Source organism: Lepidochelys kempii, chromosome 14 (genome assembly GCF_965140265.1).
Source record: "Lepidochelys kempii isolate rLepKem1 chromosome 14, rLepKem1.hap2, whole genome shotgun sequence".
Classification (NCBI taxonomy): Eukaryota; Metazoa; Chordata; order Testudines; family Cheloniidae; genus Lepidochelys; species Lepidochelys kempii.
This window is the reverse complement of record NC_133269.1, coordinates 19,661,431-19,675,321: the sequence shown is the minus strand read 5'-3', so window position 1 is coordinate 19,675,321 and position 13,891 is coordinate 19,661,431. Positions and strand designations below refer to the sequence as shown.

General features: G+C 41.4%; 1 protein-coding gene across 3 annotated transcripts in view; it reads right to left on the bottom strand.

The window, feature by feature from the left end:
• Positions 1-231: 231 nt before the first annotated feature.
• The window catches only part of LOC140897562 (ketosamine-3-kinase-like), a 28,078-nt gene continuing 14,418 nt past the window's right edge, over positions 232-13,891 (bottom strand). The window contains exons 3-7 of one of the 3 annotated variants that reach the window (XM_073310319.1): positions 13,085-13,176; positions 12,509-12,591; positions 11,866-11,988; positions 4,423-4,536; positions 232-3,006 (exon numbers count right to left, since the gene is read on the bottom strand). In XM_073310319.1, coding sequence (XP_073166420.1) covers positions 2,515-3,006; positions 4,423-4,536; positions 11,866-11,988; positions 12,509-12,591; positions 13,085-13,176 — 904 coding nt within the window. In that variant the 3' untranslated portion in view covers positions 232-2,514. Of the gene's footprint in view, positions 3,007-4,422; positions 4,537-8,752; positions 10,722-11,865; positions 11,989-12,508; positions 12,592-13,084; positions 13,177-13,891 lie in introns of those variants that run through there. The other 2 variants (XM_073310320.1, XM_073310321.1) reach the window with 2 other exon arrangements.

Here is a 13,891-nt window from a genome sequence, read left to right as displayed (position 1 = left end):
GGGGTTATTTATTGGAGCATTTCTAGACGCCCAAGCTCAGAGTCTATCCTCTGGATTATGCTACCATAGATTGGAGTGGAGTTAGCTGCAGGTAGGTACAAGCTGTTTTTTCCCCCTGCAAGTTCTGTAGTTCTGTTTGTCTCCTATTGCTGTTGCCTATGATGTTCTAACTGGCAGTGAACAGAAAACTGAGCAGTAAGGAGGGTGGTGAGCCTTGGCTTTATTCAGTAGCTTGAAGGTCAGTTTATGATACACACATGTGATGTTACATCATATCATTCAGCTTACCTGAGAGACAGAAATCTAAAGATTGCTCTGCAAAGTATGATGCTTCATGATCAATCACCAAGCAACCTGCTTGTATTGAGCAAGCGGAGGAAAAAAGCTTGCCAGCAATTCCCTGAGAAGTGATCCAGAAGGGCCATGCATCCATCAGTCAGAGCAGCCAGGAGCTATGTATACCAGCTGTTCATTATTCCAGGCAAAGAACTGAGACAGACAATGTGGAGAAGGGGAAAAGTCTCAAGGTATATTACAGCACATTCCTTTAACCCCTTTATTGTTGTTTGTAGTACAGTGGAACATGGCAATATTTTTCTACATATTGGGAGTTCAAAAGGGATGTAGAAGGGACATTCCAGTGGCTGCACCAGGATGCAACTTGTCCATGTACCTGGAAGTTAGAGACACTGAAATAGCAAAGCATCAGCAGTTCACAAAGTCCAGGACTAAGTGCATGAGACCTGGGGAAAGGCAGTCTCACTCAGAGGATCTGGCTATGGAACAAACTCCCTGAAGAGATTATGTGAATCCAGAGTCAGACCAGCTTTAGGAAAACACTCCAGAACCTTCCTCTTTAAAAAGGCCTTTCTACCGTAAGAATGACATTCATTACAGTGATACAGACCCCTTTTACTTCAAAAAACCCAAGCAGCAAGCAAGCAAACCACCCCTCCCTCCCAACATGTATTTACATTTTCATTTTGTTTGGCATTTATAAACAAAGGCCAGGTAAGATGGGTTATTATTGTATAGTATACACATACAATGACAGACTAAAACACACTAGCTTGTTTGAGATCTGGAGAGGCCACAGTGCTGTAGGTTTTAATTTGCTATTAGGCATGTGGTATATATATGTGCTGAGTGTGGTAGTGAGGGCAATGTAAGAACTTGAATAGAACTTAAAACGCTTTGTCTCTTATATTTGGCTCAGCTCAGATGTAATGCCTTCAACTTAAGTAGTTTAGTTCCCCCCACCCTCAAACAAGTAAGTATTATGCCTCATAAGCATATGGTAATCAGGTTAGAGGAACGAGGCATATGGCTAGATGCATAAAGCCAAAATTGGCATGCTATGGCAAAGGGGCAAAGATCCCTCACAAAAGGGAGCAGTTTCAGTGACTGCAAAGCCCAGGGACATGGGCTGCTGTCCAAAAGTACACTTATTTTCAATGGTATTGGTTACAACCATTCAAGCTGAAGCTGAAGCAGCACTCTTGGGGATGATTTCACTGAACTACGTTTCTTATCATATTGAGAAAAATATTGGTTTGTGCTGGTGACCATTTCTGCCAATGGATTAATTCTGACAACAAGGAGTAAGTGCCTGTAACAGCAGTGATGTTGCAATGGAATAAAAGCTCAGTAGAAATATGAAAATACATTTTCCAAAGAGCTAAACCAGGTCAATGTAATTAATTTTTCATATGTCATAATCTCATATACCGTGATATATAGTGTCTCCTCAGTGTTGCTGGAAAAACAAACACAAAGTAACCTTGCGGGTTAGGGTGATTTTGATATGGCTTACAAGGTCACAGAACAAGGCGATTTTATTTTACGTATAGCTAAGATATACATGAGATATATTCTTAAGGTTGCTGAGTGGATGTGGGAAGTATTTTCTGCACTGTACATTATAGATGAATACCATATTGTTCACTTATACCTCTAAATGCATGGGTGACTTTTTTCTTTTATTAAGATGTATGATTAATTAATTAAAATATAATTACAATTATGAGATAAAGCAGAGGCACAGCACTTCTCAAGATCAAACTGCAAACTCTGGGCCCAGCTGAAGCTGCTGCAAATGGAGTTGCACCGGAATAAATGAGAGCAGAATAGGCCATCTCTCGACAGAACAGCAAACAGCAACTGTAGTAACACCCTCTAGTGGCCGTCACTTAATGTTAGCAAGCAAATGGCTGCACTGAATATTAATAATGATGTGAAGATTGCTGAATGACCCTTTAAAACATAAAATGTAACTTGTTTATATAGAAAGTATATTTTCCTTAAAGGCTGCTTTTGAAATTCATAAGTGTTGCTTTGCATTTAGATATATATACTGTAGATTTTCACTATGTTATTTCTCCTCTCTGGTTAAGAAAATTACTACACTAATTTATCACTAATAAGCAGCAAATTCAGGGCCAAATTCTGCTGCCCTTATTCAGGTTGAGTAATACTTTAATTGTCAGGCAATCCCACTGGGGAGTAAGGCACTACTCAGTGTAAGGGTGGCAGAACACAATCCACTGTAAGAAACAAATAAAGAATATTATCATGGTTGTGATGGGTAATGATATAGGGCCTGATTCTGATCTCACACCAGTGAAAGTCAGATGTAATTCCATTCAAGTCTGTAGATGCAAGAGTAAGAGGAAACTCAGGACACATCCAAGTCATTAAACCACTTACAAAACACATTTCAGGTCTGATATGCCCTATCACTATGAACTTGTATTGTAGACAGGGGTAGTTGTAGCATAAACAGATTTGCCCCAAATCCTCCATGCTTGTCATTAAAAAAAAAAAAAAATTTCTAGGCCACCAAAACTTGAAACTTCTACTGCTCTGGATGTATAGTCTGTGTTTATATTTAAAAAGGAGCCCGTGCCAAGAAAGGGTTTCTGATTTCCATTTGGTTTTGTAGGTCAGAGAAGCCAGGAAAACAACCCAGTCTTCAAGTCTACAGTATCTTCCAGTCACCTGCATAAACTAGGACAATAAAAGAAAATTAATCACTTGATTGGAGAGGAATGGCTACTGTTTGAATTGCAAGAAATTAAATGTCACACTACCAAGTAATGTATTTCAGCAGGATAAGCAACAGATACTTTCCTCTGATGATTTGGTGTCTTTGGGAATGGAGAATAGATTTTATACAAGAATGTGTGGCATGGAGGAAAGCATATTTTGTTCTCTATTTTCAGCCACTTCTATGTACAAAGTACTGCTACAAGTTGATATGTTTCAAGAACTGATACTCTCCCCACCAGCTGGAGTTTGCACAGATCCTTTTTCACTGTGGTATCCAGGGTTTGTCTAATTTGCTCTATTCCCAAAACAAAGCTCAAATGACAGGCCCAAAATAAACTCTTCCAGCTGTCTTTCATGTTCATTATTTTCATTTGCATCCAGCAGAGCCATTTTCATTGCAACATTTGCCTAGTTGAAGTAAATAAAAAACCTGCCAGTTTGATTTGAAGACATTTTTGCCCTATCAAGGAGCAGAAGATTAGGTATGTACTGTAATCTTAGTAAAACAGGTTGTGAGATCATAGTTAGAAATCTGGTTTTGACCTCTAGCAACCTCTACTTAGTTACAATGAGGGCTGGACAGAAAATTTCCAACTAAACAGGTTTTCATCAAAATATGTCATTTCATCAAAGCTGAAATTTTCATGGAGAAATATAAATTTTGATGGGACGGATTTTGAGGTCCAGGGCGCTCTGACTCCACAGAGAGACCCAAATAAAAAAGCTGAACTTTTTGATCTTTCAACAATTGTTTTGCAAAAACTGTTGAAAGGTTTTATTTGCATTGCAATGCAAAACAACAAATTTCAAAGCCTTGAAAGTAGTCACAAAACAGAACTGTTGTCCACTAGCCAGCTCTAATTGCAATGACAGCTCTAGAAATGTTTGCAAAAAGATTTTATCTCCACAGAAGTCTCAAGGCCACTCCGAAAGAATGCAGAGGCCCCTCTACTTTCTATTTGAGAGGGATGCATTTTTCTTCCTGGGAATAACAAAGATCTCTAGAACCAAAGGAAAGCGGACTAGCCATCAACACACTACTAAGAACAGTGTGAGCCATGGGACAACAATTTCTCATTATAAAATCCAGGCTTGTCCTGGAAAGCCTTTACAATTATTCATCTAAGTTTTCAGGGGCCAAATAAATCAGCACTCCTTTAATCCTGTAAACCCCCTGGACTTCACTGATGATGTGCAGGCTATAGCTCAGCATATAATTTGGGACCTGCTCAGAGATGGAAGATTTAAACCAAGAACATGGTAACTCTCTTGAGTGTAAGAGACTATATTTTTGTTTTGTAAAAGAATAAAAAGAAGTTATTCTGGTGGCAGGATACAGGCAGACTGGTGTCATGAAGAAAAGGGTTTTTTTACCTCCTCTCGTGAAAAGCATCTGGCAGACCAGCTCATGAATATTGGATTTAACCAGTCTTGCTTATTTCTGTGAGAACCACCAGTGTCCAACAAGATCACTGAGTGAGATCCATTCTGAAACCCAAATAGTAGAGATGAAGGACATGAAGAAAAGTAGCATGGAACTGCAAAAATCTACATCCCCAGGCAGATTTTGCAACTGTGATGGTGGGTGAGGTCTATATGAGTGAAAAGATCAAACTGAAAACCAGGGACAAAGATGAGTCCACAGGTCAGTGACCAAGAGAGGTGTAGTCCTAGGCTTAGGGAGTCATGATATTATAGGCAGGACTTTCAAACACACTCAACACTGACTTTTCTCTACTTTTGACTTTGATTGGAATAGAGTGAGGCCAATGCTGTTCTTGAAAATCCCACCCTAAAACAGAAACTATAAAAAACATTCTAAATCTAACGGTAGTTATATTCTGGAATAGACTTCCCAAGGAGGCTGTGAAATCCCCATCATTGGAAGTTTTTAAGAGCAAGTTGGAAAAAAAACACCTGTCAGGGATGGTCTAGGTTTACTTGATCCTACCTCAGTACAGAGGCTGGACTTGATCACCTCTTGAGGTCTCTTCTAGCCTTATATTTCTATGATTCTGTCACTAATATATACAGTTAAAAGCCATCCCACTGCCCACAAGCTTTTCATGCATCTGTTTGCCAGGGTCCCTGCATGACTCCACAATGTGGACACGTCAGTAATGGGCATCTCAGCCGACATTCAAAACCATAGGCCTATTTTTAAGACACCTTATGTATAGATATATATATACTCCACCATCACAGCTGTAGTCCGCAGAACACATTTCACCCTTTTTGCAGTTATTAACACGAAGGGATAGCAGTCTGTAACCTGAGGAGCACGTAATCCTGGAGGCCCAGACGATTGTTTGTTAGCCAGACTTGGCAGGTCCTGGAAGTGTTTTCTCTTTTTTTAGTAACTATGTTAAACTGAAGATAGGGTGCATGCTCATTTACAGCAGCTGTATACTTTTTGCTACACTAATCATTATGCACATGGGAATTGGGTATTAAACAGCATTAAAAGCAGTCAGAGAATGCATTAACCACAGATTCATGATAACTTTTTAAATTAGCATCTCATTTATTTCTTGCACTTCACCATCAGTTTATCTGTATCCACCTGGTGTCTCATCATGTACTTACATTATAAACTCTTTGGGGGATTTGTTTTGTGTCTTTGTACAGCATCTAGCAAACTGGGGTCCTGTCCTTGACTGGGGGGTCTTACATGTTACCCCATTATAAATAAATAATAAAACTCCTCATTATTAATTTTTTCAGTCTGTTCCTGCCTAACACACCCTCCTTTTAAATTTGTTTCCAGACAGGAAATGTTTTACTTGATATTCAGGCTCTTGGTCTTACTATGAAGGTTCAATAACTGGTTCACATTAATGGTTGAAACCAGCTCCCCTTTATAAGCCCAGTCTTCATTCCTCCACCATAACTTCCTCCCAGAGAAGCTAATCTTTCTGCAATTGTGCAGATTGCATCTCACCCCAGGGTGGAATTGTTCTAGGAAGTTTCATTCAAAAAGTTCATTTTAAATTTTGTTTTTTTGAAAATTTACTTGGAGTTCTTTTTAAAAAAATAAAAGCTTTTCTTATTGAATTTCCAAGATGACTTGTCATAGAAATGCTGATTCTGTGGGGGTGGTGACCTTGCTAAGAAGCGACTTCTACTTTAAAAATAAATAAATAAATAAATAAAAATGATGAAGAGTGGATGCAAAAAGATAAGAGAGTTATTTTAAAGTGTACCAGTATAAAGAGCAACATTCATACATCTCAACTGATTTTCTGCCTCCAGCTGCTCAGCAAAGTAGGCAAGGGAACTGATTAGAAACAGGAGCCCCAGAAGTCGGGGTGTAGTACCATTTTGCCTTTACCAGAGTGAGGGTACAGGCAAAATGAGCCAGGCTCCCGAGTGTCAGACTACAGAAAGGCTGAGGGAAACATGGGTGGAGCATACAGGGAACAGGACATTGATCAGGCATGTAGGAGGGAGATAGGAGAACTTAGGAGCATGGGGGGGGGGTAGTAAGAGAGGGCAAGAGAGAGGACAGTCATAAAACAGTAATGTAGAATTACACATTGGGGAAGAAAATATCTGATAACGCTTAACACTTTTTTACCTTATAGGATATAGCAATTCCTAAGAAAATCCACTGGCTGCCTCTCTCCAGAAGAGACCCTAGCCACCCTTTGAGACTCTGCGGTCACTTATTGGGTGAAGGAAGCACTGCACCCAAAGACTGGTGGTACTGCAGAGCCTGATGCCACTTTGCATGTCATGTATATTCTTGTATAACAGACTGTGGTCCTTAATTATAACAGAATGTCGATTAAAAAAGTTAACCAAATGCTAGAAAATTGTTATTGCTTTCAACATGGTTATTTCTATTTGCAATCTTTGTTCAGTGCCCGCACACAGTATAATCATTTTTTCTAACATTCTGTTGCGTGTGGGAGAGCTACCATCTCTAGAGGGATTTATTGCTCTGGAAAGTGACTGATCCAAAATCTGTCATTGTTTTCGGATCAGAGTTGATCTTCTGGTTGCAGGCTATCAGTTTGAGACACTTTTTTTTTTTTTTTTAAAGTCCCAATTTACTGAAGAGATTTGTAAACAAAATGAACAGTTAAACAGTGCTCAGGTTAGAAATGCATTGCAGTGGAGTCCAGACAACACCCAGAAATAATATGACCCTTAACATGAGAGTCTGGAAGTGAACACTGAGGGCTCCAGCCACATTGGCCACTGCCTAACAATCATCATTACTGCCCCCACCGCTACCCAGGAAGCAACCATTAAGTTTGGGTGGATCTTGTAAGCCAGCTGGAGTAATAAATTGACAACATCACCCCCTTAGAAACAAACAGGGCAATGTCACTTGCACGTCTGGCAACATGGACAGGCACTCCCGCAGCTACACTGTATCTAGGTTAATTTATTCAGTGACAGACTCCACAAATATGCTGTCTTTGAGCTTACTTCAGCTCCAACTGAAGTCAATGGGAGTTTTGTCCTTGAGTAAGAAAGCAGGATCTGGGTGTGACACAGAATCCTTGGCAAAGGGTCCCATTCTGTGAAAATACCACCTCAGACCTGACAAACTCACTACACCAACCGCATCTTGCAGGATATTTATCCACAAAGAGTAATGTGTAAGATATCCACAGAAAGCTCCCAGCATGTCAAGATTCATAATCGTTGTGAAATCTATGTACAGGTAATAATAGAGTAATAATATACTGAAAGTATGCTTTATGGACTTGAAATAAAAGTTAGTCACCAGGGAATAATGTCTCTGTGATGGCCCATTCAAGCAGGAAGGAGTTGTCACCCTACCCTGGGTAGCCAGAACCAACTTTCTAGCTTTGCTCCATCCCAAGATTTTAAATGGAAAACCCTCAAAGACAACCGCAAACAATCAAAACTACTTGGGGGTAAAAAAAGAAAAACTATAACCAACAATCACCTTGCCTATGAATAAAGACAAAAGCCTCTTTCAGTACATGGAGGAGGGGGTGGGGGGGGAGGCACTCTTGATCCTTTTATTGAGACACATCTTGAGAAGCAGGGATGTTCATGTGAAAAATTGGATCCTGGCTGCCATGAAGCCAGCCAGTTCTGTAACAGACTGAACTGGGAGTAGAGGTACAGAATCTACTTTATTCGATAGGAATGGGGGTTTAACAGTAAGTACAGACCCAGGTTCACGTTTTATTCTTTTGTTTTGTATTGTAACAATGTGTTTCCATCATTCCCTCTTGTTTCTAGCAGTATCTCTATCGTAAATAAACCTCTTTGTGTGTTATTACAAGTGTGGTGCACTATACAGGAACAGTGTATAATGTAAAGCTGGGGTACACTGCACCTTTGGGGGCAGAGGATCTGTGATTTTTGTGAGTAACCAGTGTCAGGGACTGCATAGCACAAGGGAACACTTCAAAGAAACTCAGAGACTGGGGTGTGCTTCTTGCCAACCTGCAACGCAAGGCCCACAGGAAAGGGCCTGAATGATAGAGCTGGTGGTGTTAGGAAGCTGACACCCACCTTGGCAAATGCAAGACTACCTCAATGCTGGTGGAAGGAGGTAACACAATAAGTCACTGTCCTGGGTGCCCCAAGAACCATCACACCGGGTTTTTATTGGGAAGGATATAGGACCTTCCTATTCTCCAGCAGTTTAGAACAGCTTCCCAGTTGTGAAAGTAAGCTGAAAGCTATTCATACAGACAAGAGACAGACAACAATAATCAATTAGGAAACTAACATTTTATTTAAACAGTAGGAGATGAGGAAAAACCTTTGCTGCCAAGCAAGGTTTGGGGTTTTTTTTCAGCCAACAATTAATAGCCAGTGAAACTACTACTAGGATTAGGGGGAGGCGAAATATTCTAATGGTAGTCACCAAAATTCATATCAGTACTCACTGCAAAACCAGCGGTCAGAGAAATTCAGCAGATCAGAGTACCAACTTAAATCCAGTGAAAAACATTTTAGTTAAATAAAAATCACTCCCATATGCTTAACATGCATGTACGGAATCATGCATCTCTCTCACCTACCTGGTGTCCTTTTGTCGAAACATCACTAGAAGCCCACAGCTAGACAGCAGAGCTATTGTTTTAGTTTTACTGTCCTGCAAGCACACAGGGAACAGCTACTATCCTGCAACCTAATGTTTTCCTGCATTAATTCTTTGAAGAAATTTTAGTGACACAGGTATTAAGTGGTGAGGTGCTCTTACATGCATCCACAGTCCAATTTTGACTTCCCTTGGTCTTGAATGCCTAGTGCCAACAGCTAAGTAGTGCAGCTAGTGGGGCTCTCGGAAATACAAAAAGACACATCCTGGCTCCTGCAGTGTGAATTCTGGACAACTTACATGGAAACCACCCACTGATCTGATGGTACTGAACTAATGGTCAAATTATGTGGCAACCACAAAAATGATCGTCAGTTGTGTGTGCCAGCCAGCAGTATCTCCCCCGAGGAACGTACATGCAGCCAGCCCTGCCTGAAGACATCCAGCGGGAAAGGAAACCCTATCAGACAACAGCTCCATTCAAAAAGCAGGATGGTATCAGCTGTGAATAGGCTCTAGCCAGAAGCTGGTTGACTAGCAGATACGGGACTGCCTGGGAATGTGCCAACAAAGCCCAAACACATGGCGTCACACAAAACATGAAACATTTGAGAAGTCTGGACACAGTGCTATGTAACAGGATGGGCAGAGGACTCCACCCATTTGAACCATATTAAAATTGTTCTGATCACTTTTTATTCCTTTCAGGATTTCATGTTAACATGCTATTGCTTTGGTACCTGTACCTAGAAATGCATGGCTGAAAAGAATTTGGCTGAACAAGCAACCAGAAGGAAAAGTCCCAATGAGCAACTCCTTCAGCCATTTGCATTGGTATGTGAGGAAAGGCCATCCTTCCATTTCACCAAGCTTTTTGTGTTGATTTTTGAGTCAATGTTCAAGTGCAAACATTTAGCAATATGTGGCACAGTTGGTCTCTATCAGAGGACCTCTTCCAAGTCATTTACACTCAAGTTTTTTTCTCTGATTCAATCTGCCAAAACAGAATTGTTCAACACTACCCTGACCCTGCAAGTTCTTTCATGTAACTCTGGAATTAGCACCTCCTTGGATAGCAAACTAACAAATTATTCCTGCAACAAGTGATTATATCTTAAAGGGATGGAAAATGCCACAGTTGGGATTCAGCAGGACTCTCCGATTCTATATCTTTAGCGTGCAAAGAGGGAGAGGGTTAAGTATCTGTTTTAATATTATTGTAGTTGCCTCACCAAGAAGTGTGGGTTTTCCTAAGTGGGGGGGGAGGGGGCACGAGATACTCTGCTTGAGGATGAAGTCATTTTACCAGGTTTCTCATGATGTTTAGAGAAGACCCTCTGTACCCTGATCCAAAATGGTTCCAGTGGTTCATATAGTGGAAAAGCTGGTAGAGTTTAAGTCGTTTCTCAAACCCTGGAGCTTTGGGAATTTTACTGTGGTAAGCAGAGTAAAAAGAGTTGCTGAAGCCACCAAACATCCCAGCTATCGCAAGTTCATATTCTGAATGACCATAGAAGGAAGCAGGGTCAAAAATAATGGGCCCAGAGTCATCCTCAGCTACATTTCCTCCCCACAGATCCCCATGAAGGAGAGCAGGAACAATCTCCATGTCACAGAACAAACTGGGTATCTTCAGCTGGGAAGGGAAAAGAAAGCAAGAGTTACCAGTGAGATGCCTCAAGATGAGGAATGCTAGGGTGAGTGTTACTTCAGACAGCAGATGTTGAAATCATCAGAGTAGCATGCACACACATAAAGGTTATGAAATATGAATTCAACATTCTTAAAAATTAGCTGGTTAACTGCCAGTCAAAACAGAGTGGCACCTTTTGACATTTAAAATAAAAAACTTCAGAGGGGGATCAACGTGGATTCTACTTTTACTGAATCATAGATATTAGTGGTTGAAGACCATAGTCATCCAATCGTATATCCCATCCCCAAGCCTGCAATACAGGGGAATGTCTCTGTTAGAGATTTCATCTTGCATTTTTGTCACTTCTTCCTAACTTCAGTATGTGTCGTAATCACTTTTCCGTGTTATAAAAAGTCCAAAGTTAAACATTCACTTAGTACTCCAAATTTAGCCATTTGCAAACAAATTCAAAGATACTGTTCCACTGGAAGAAGGGGTAAGAAACCTATTATCCATGAGTAGAGGATGGTGTCCCTACCCTCTGTTTGCCAGAAGTTGGGAATGGGTGACAGGGTATGGATCACTTGATGATTCCCTGTTCTGTTCATTCCCTCTGGGGCACCTGGCATTGCCTACTGTCGGAAGACAGGATACTGGATTAGATGGACCTTTGAACTGACCCAGTATGGCTGTTCTTATGTCATGTTCCACAAAATAGTGAGAAAATAACTAAAAGAGCATCCACTCAAAAAGATGAATGCAACCCATACGTGAAATGGTGATGCTGTTGAGTAACCCATGGCATTCCCCTACATGTGTTTCAGGTAGTGAGCATGTACCACTCCCATTCCAGAGAATAGGAGATATGAACTTGAACTAAGATCTCTGGACTGGCAATGCAAAGCACTACCCAAAGGACTAGCCTATAAGGATTTGCTTTAGAGTATAGCATTGGGGAGCACTGCATGAAGCCATTCTACCTCCACATAAAGGGTGTTGTAGAGTCTTTGGGTATATATGTTCCCTTCTCACAAAATCCTAGAACATGCCAACAGAAGGTTGGACCTAATTTCTTTATTAAAAGAAAAAACAACTAACCCCACCTAGCTATCAATAAATTAAGAATCACAGGGAGCTCTTCTACCTGAAGCTGTGCCCAAAGTTCTCTTGCCTCCCTGTCTCCTGAATTCTTTTCAATCATATCCATCTGGGGCTGGATTCGCTGTCTGGCATAGAAACTCACCCAGTCATTCTGCCAGTCATTCACCTGGAAAAGCAGGATTAGAGGTTAGGCATTGGACACATAGCATAACACAGGGCAGCATTTTTTAAATATAGTCTTTTAGGAAATAAAACAATTTGTGTCTTGATGTCTGTCTAGTGCAAGGTGTTACTATTTCAGTTGTCTATTTTAGCCAGTGTTCAGGAAAGGTTCAAGTCTTATTTAAAATCTCATTTCACTGAATAAAAGCAACAGCAGAGAGATCACAGTTACCCAGTGTAGCTCCAAACCCTGTCTTGGGCTGTTGCTTTCCAAGCTATCTAGAACATATTAATTCCTCGTGTAACTCCACTGAAATCAATGGAGCTACATCCAAAATAATCTTGCCCCTTTATGTTTTCCAAACCAAAGCAAAAACTCATCTCCTACAATCGAAGCATTTGCTCTTCCACAATTAGAAAAATGTGCAGCAAAGTCTTAAAGTGTTACATTTAAATTCCTAAGAACATAAAACAACAGAAGTGTCAATAGGTTAAATAAGTTCCAAGACTTAAGCAGAACCTACTTGTGGGAGATAGCCACAACAGGTGACTGTATGGAAGCCAAATCGATCCACAAACTGGATGTCTGTTTGCCCCTCACTTTTACCTTGCAAACCAAAAAAATAAAAAGACTGATTACAAAGATTGTAAACATGTTCAGTGTAGGTAGGCTTTAGATCAGATGGAGATACAGTAGTTTGCTGGTAGCAGACAGCTTATACTGCGGTATCTTTATTAAACTGCCTTCAGTTAACTTTAGGACATGATCGAAAATGTTTAAATTTTAATCTTAATCACATCATCTGATGATATCTCTCCTTTGAAACAAAGCTTTTGTAGGTAACGATCTGGAATAAATAGTGGGGATAGCAAGTCTAAGAAATATTTTGCCCACGAAAGAGATAAAGAGCTTTTTGCTATTTTTGAATCTTGCTTCAAATACTAAAAAAAATGTGTTCCAAGTTTATTTGCATGGCAGTGTTATTGGAGCCAAATAGATGTTCCTGAAATAACAAAATAATTTTAGCAACTGCCTGTTTTACAGGTTATCTGTTAACTAGCTTAAGGTCATTAAATTTACAGACAACTATGTACTCTACCAACAGTATTCCCCTCTTTCTTCAACTTCTCTCCAAGTTTCTGGTTGTGAAGGTGGAGATCAGCCAACTGTGTCCCAAGCTTTGCTGAATGCCTAAGAAACCAAAATAAGTTCTTTTAGCATCACTGAAGCATATAGTAAGCAGTGAATTCTCATCCTGATATGCAGGGAATTACTCATGTACTTTGCTGAGAACTTTTCCACATGCTTTACAACAGGGGTCTCAAACTCAAATGACCATGAGGCCACATGAGGACTAGTACATTAGTCCAAGGGCCGCCCCACTTCCACCCCCACTCCACCCCTTCTGTGAGGACCCAACCCTCCCCCGCCTCTTCCCACCCTGCCCCTTCCCCAATTCCAACCCCTTCCCTGAAATCCCCACACCAACTCCACCCCCTTCTTCCCCCAGGGGATGTAGGAGGGGTGCAGGGTGCGTCAGGAGGCTCAGGTGCAGGGGGTCGGGGTGCAGGATGGGGCAAGAGGTCAGGGTGCAGGGTGGAGCAGGCGGCTCAGGGCAGGGGGTTGGGGTACAGGAGGGGTGAGGCAGGGGGCTTAGGGCAGGGGGTCGGGGTGCAGGAGGGGGGTGGGGTGCAGCAGGGGGCTCAGGGCAGAGGGTTTGGCTGCAGGAAGGATTCGGGGCGTGGGTCCGGCCCGGTGGGCACCGAAGGCAGGGGGGGCTCCCAGCCTGCCTGCCCCGTGCCACTCTGGGAAGTGGCTGGGACCTGGGGGAGGGGGGAACAGGGGTCTGTGTGTTGCCCTGGCCACTCCTCCAGGTACCTCCCCCGAAGCTCCCATTGGCCAGGAA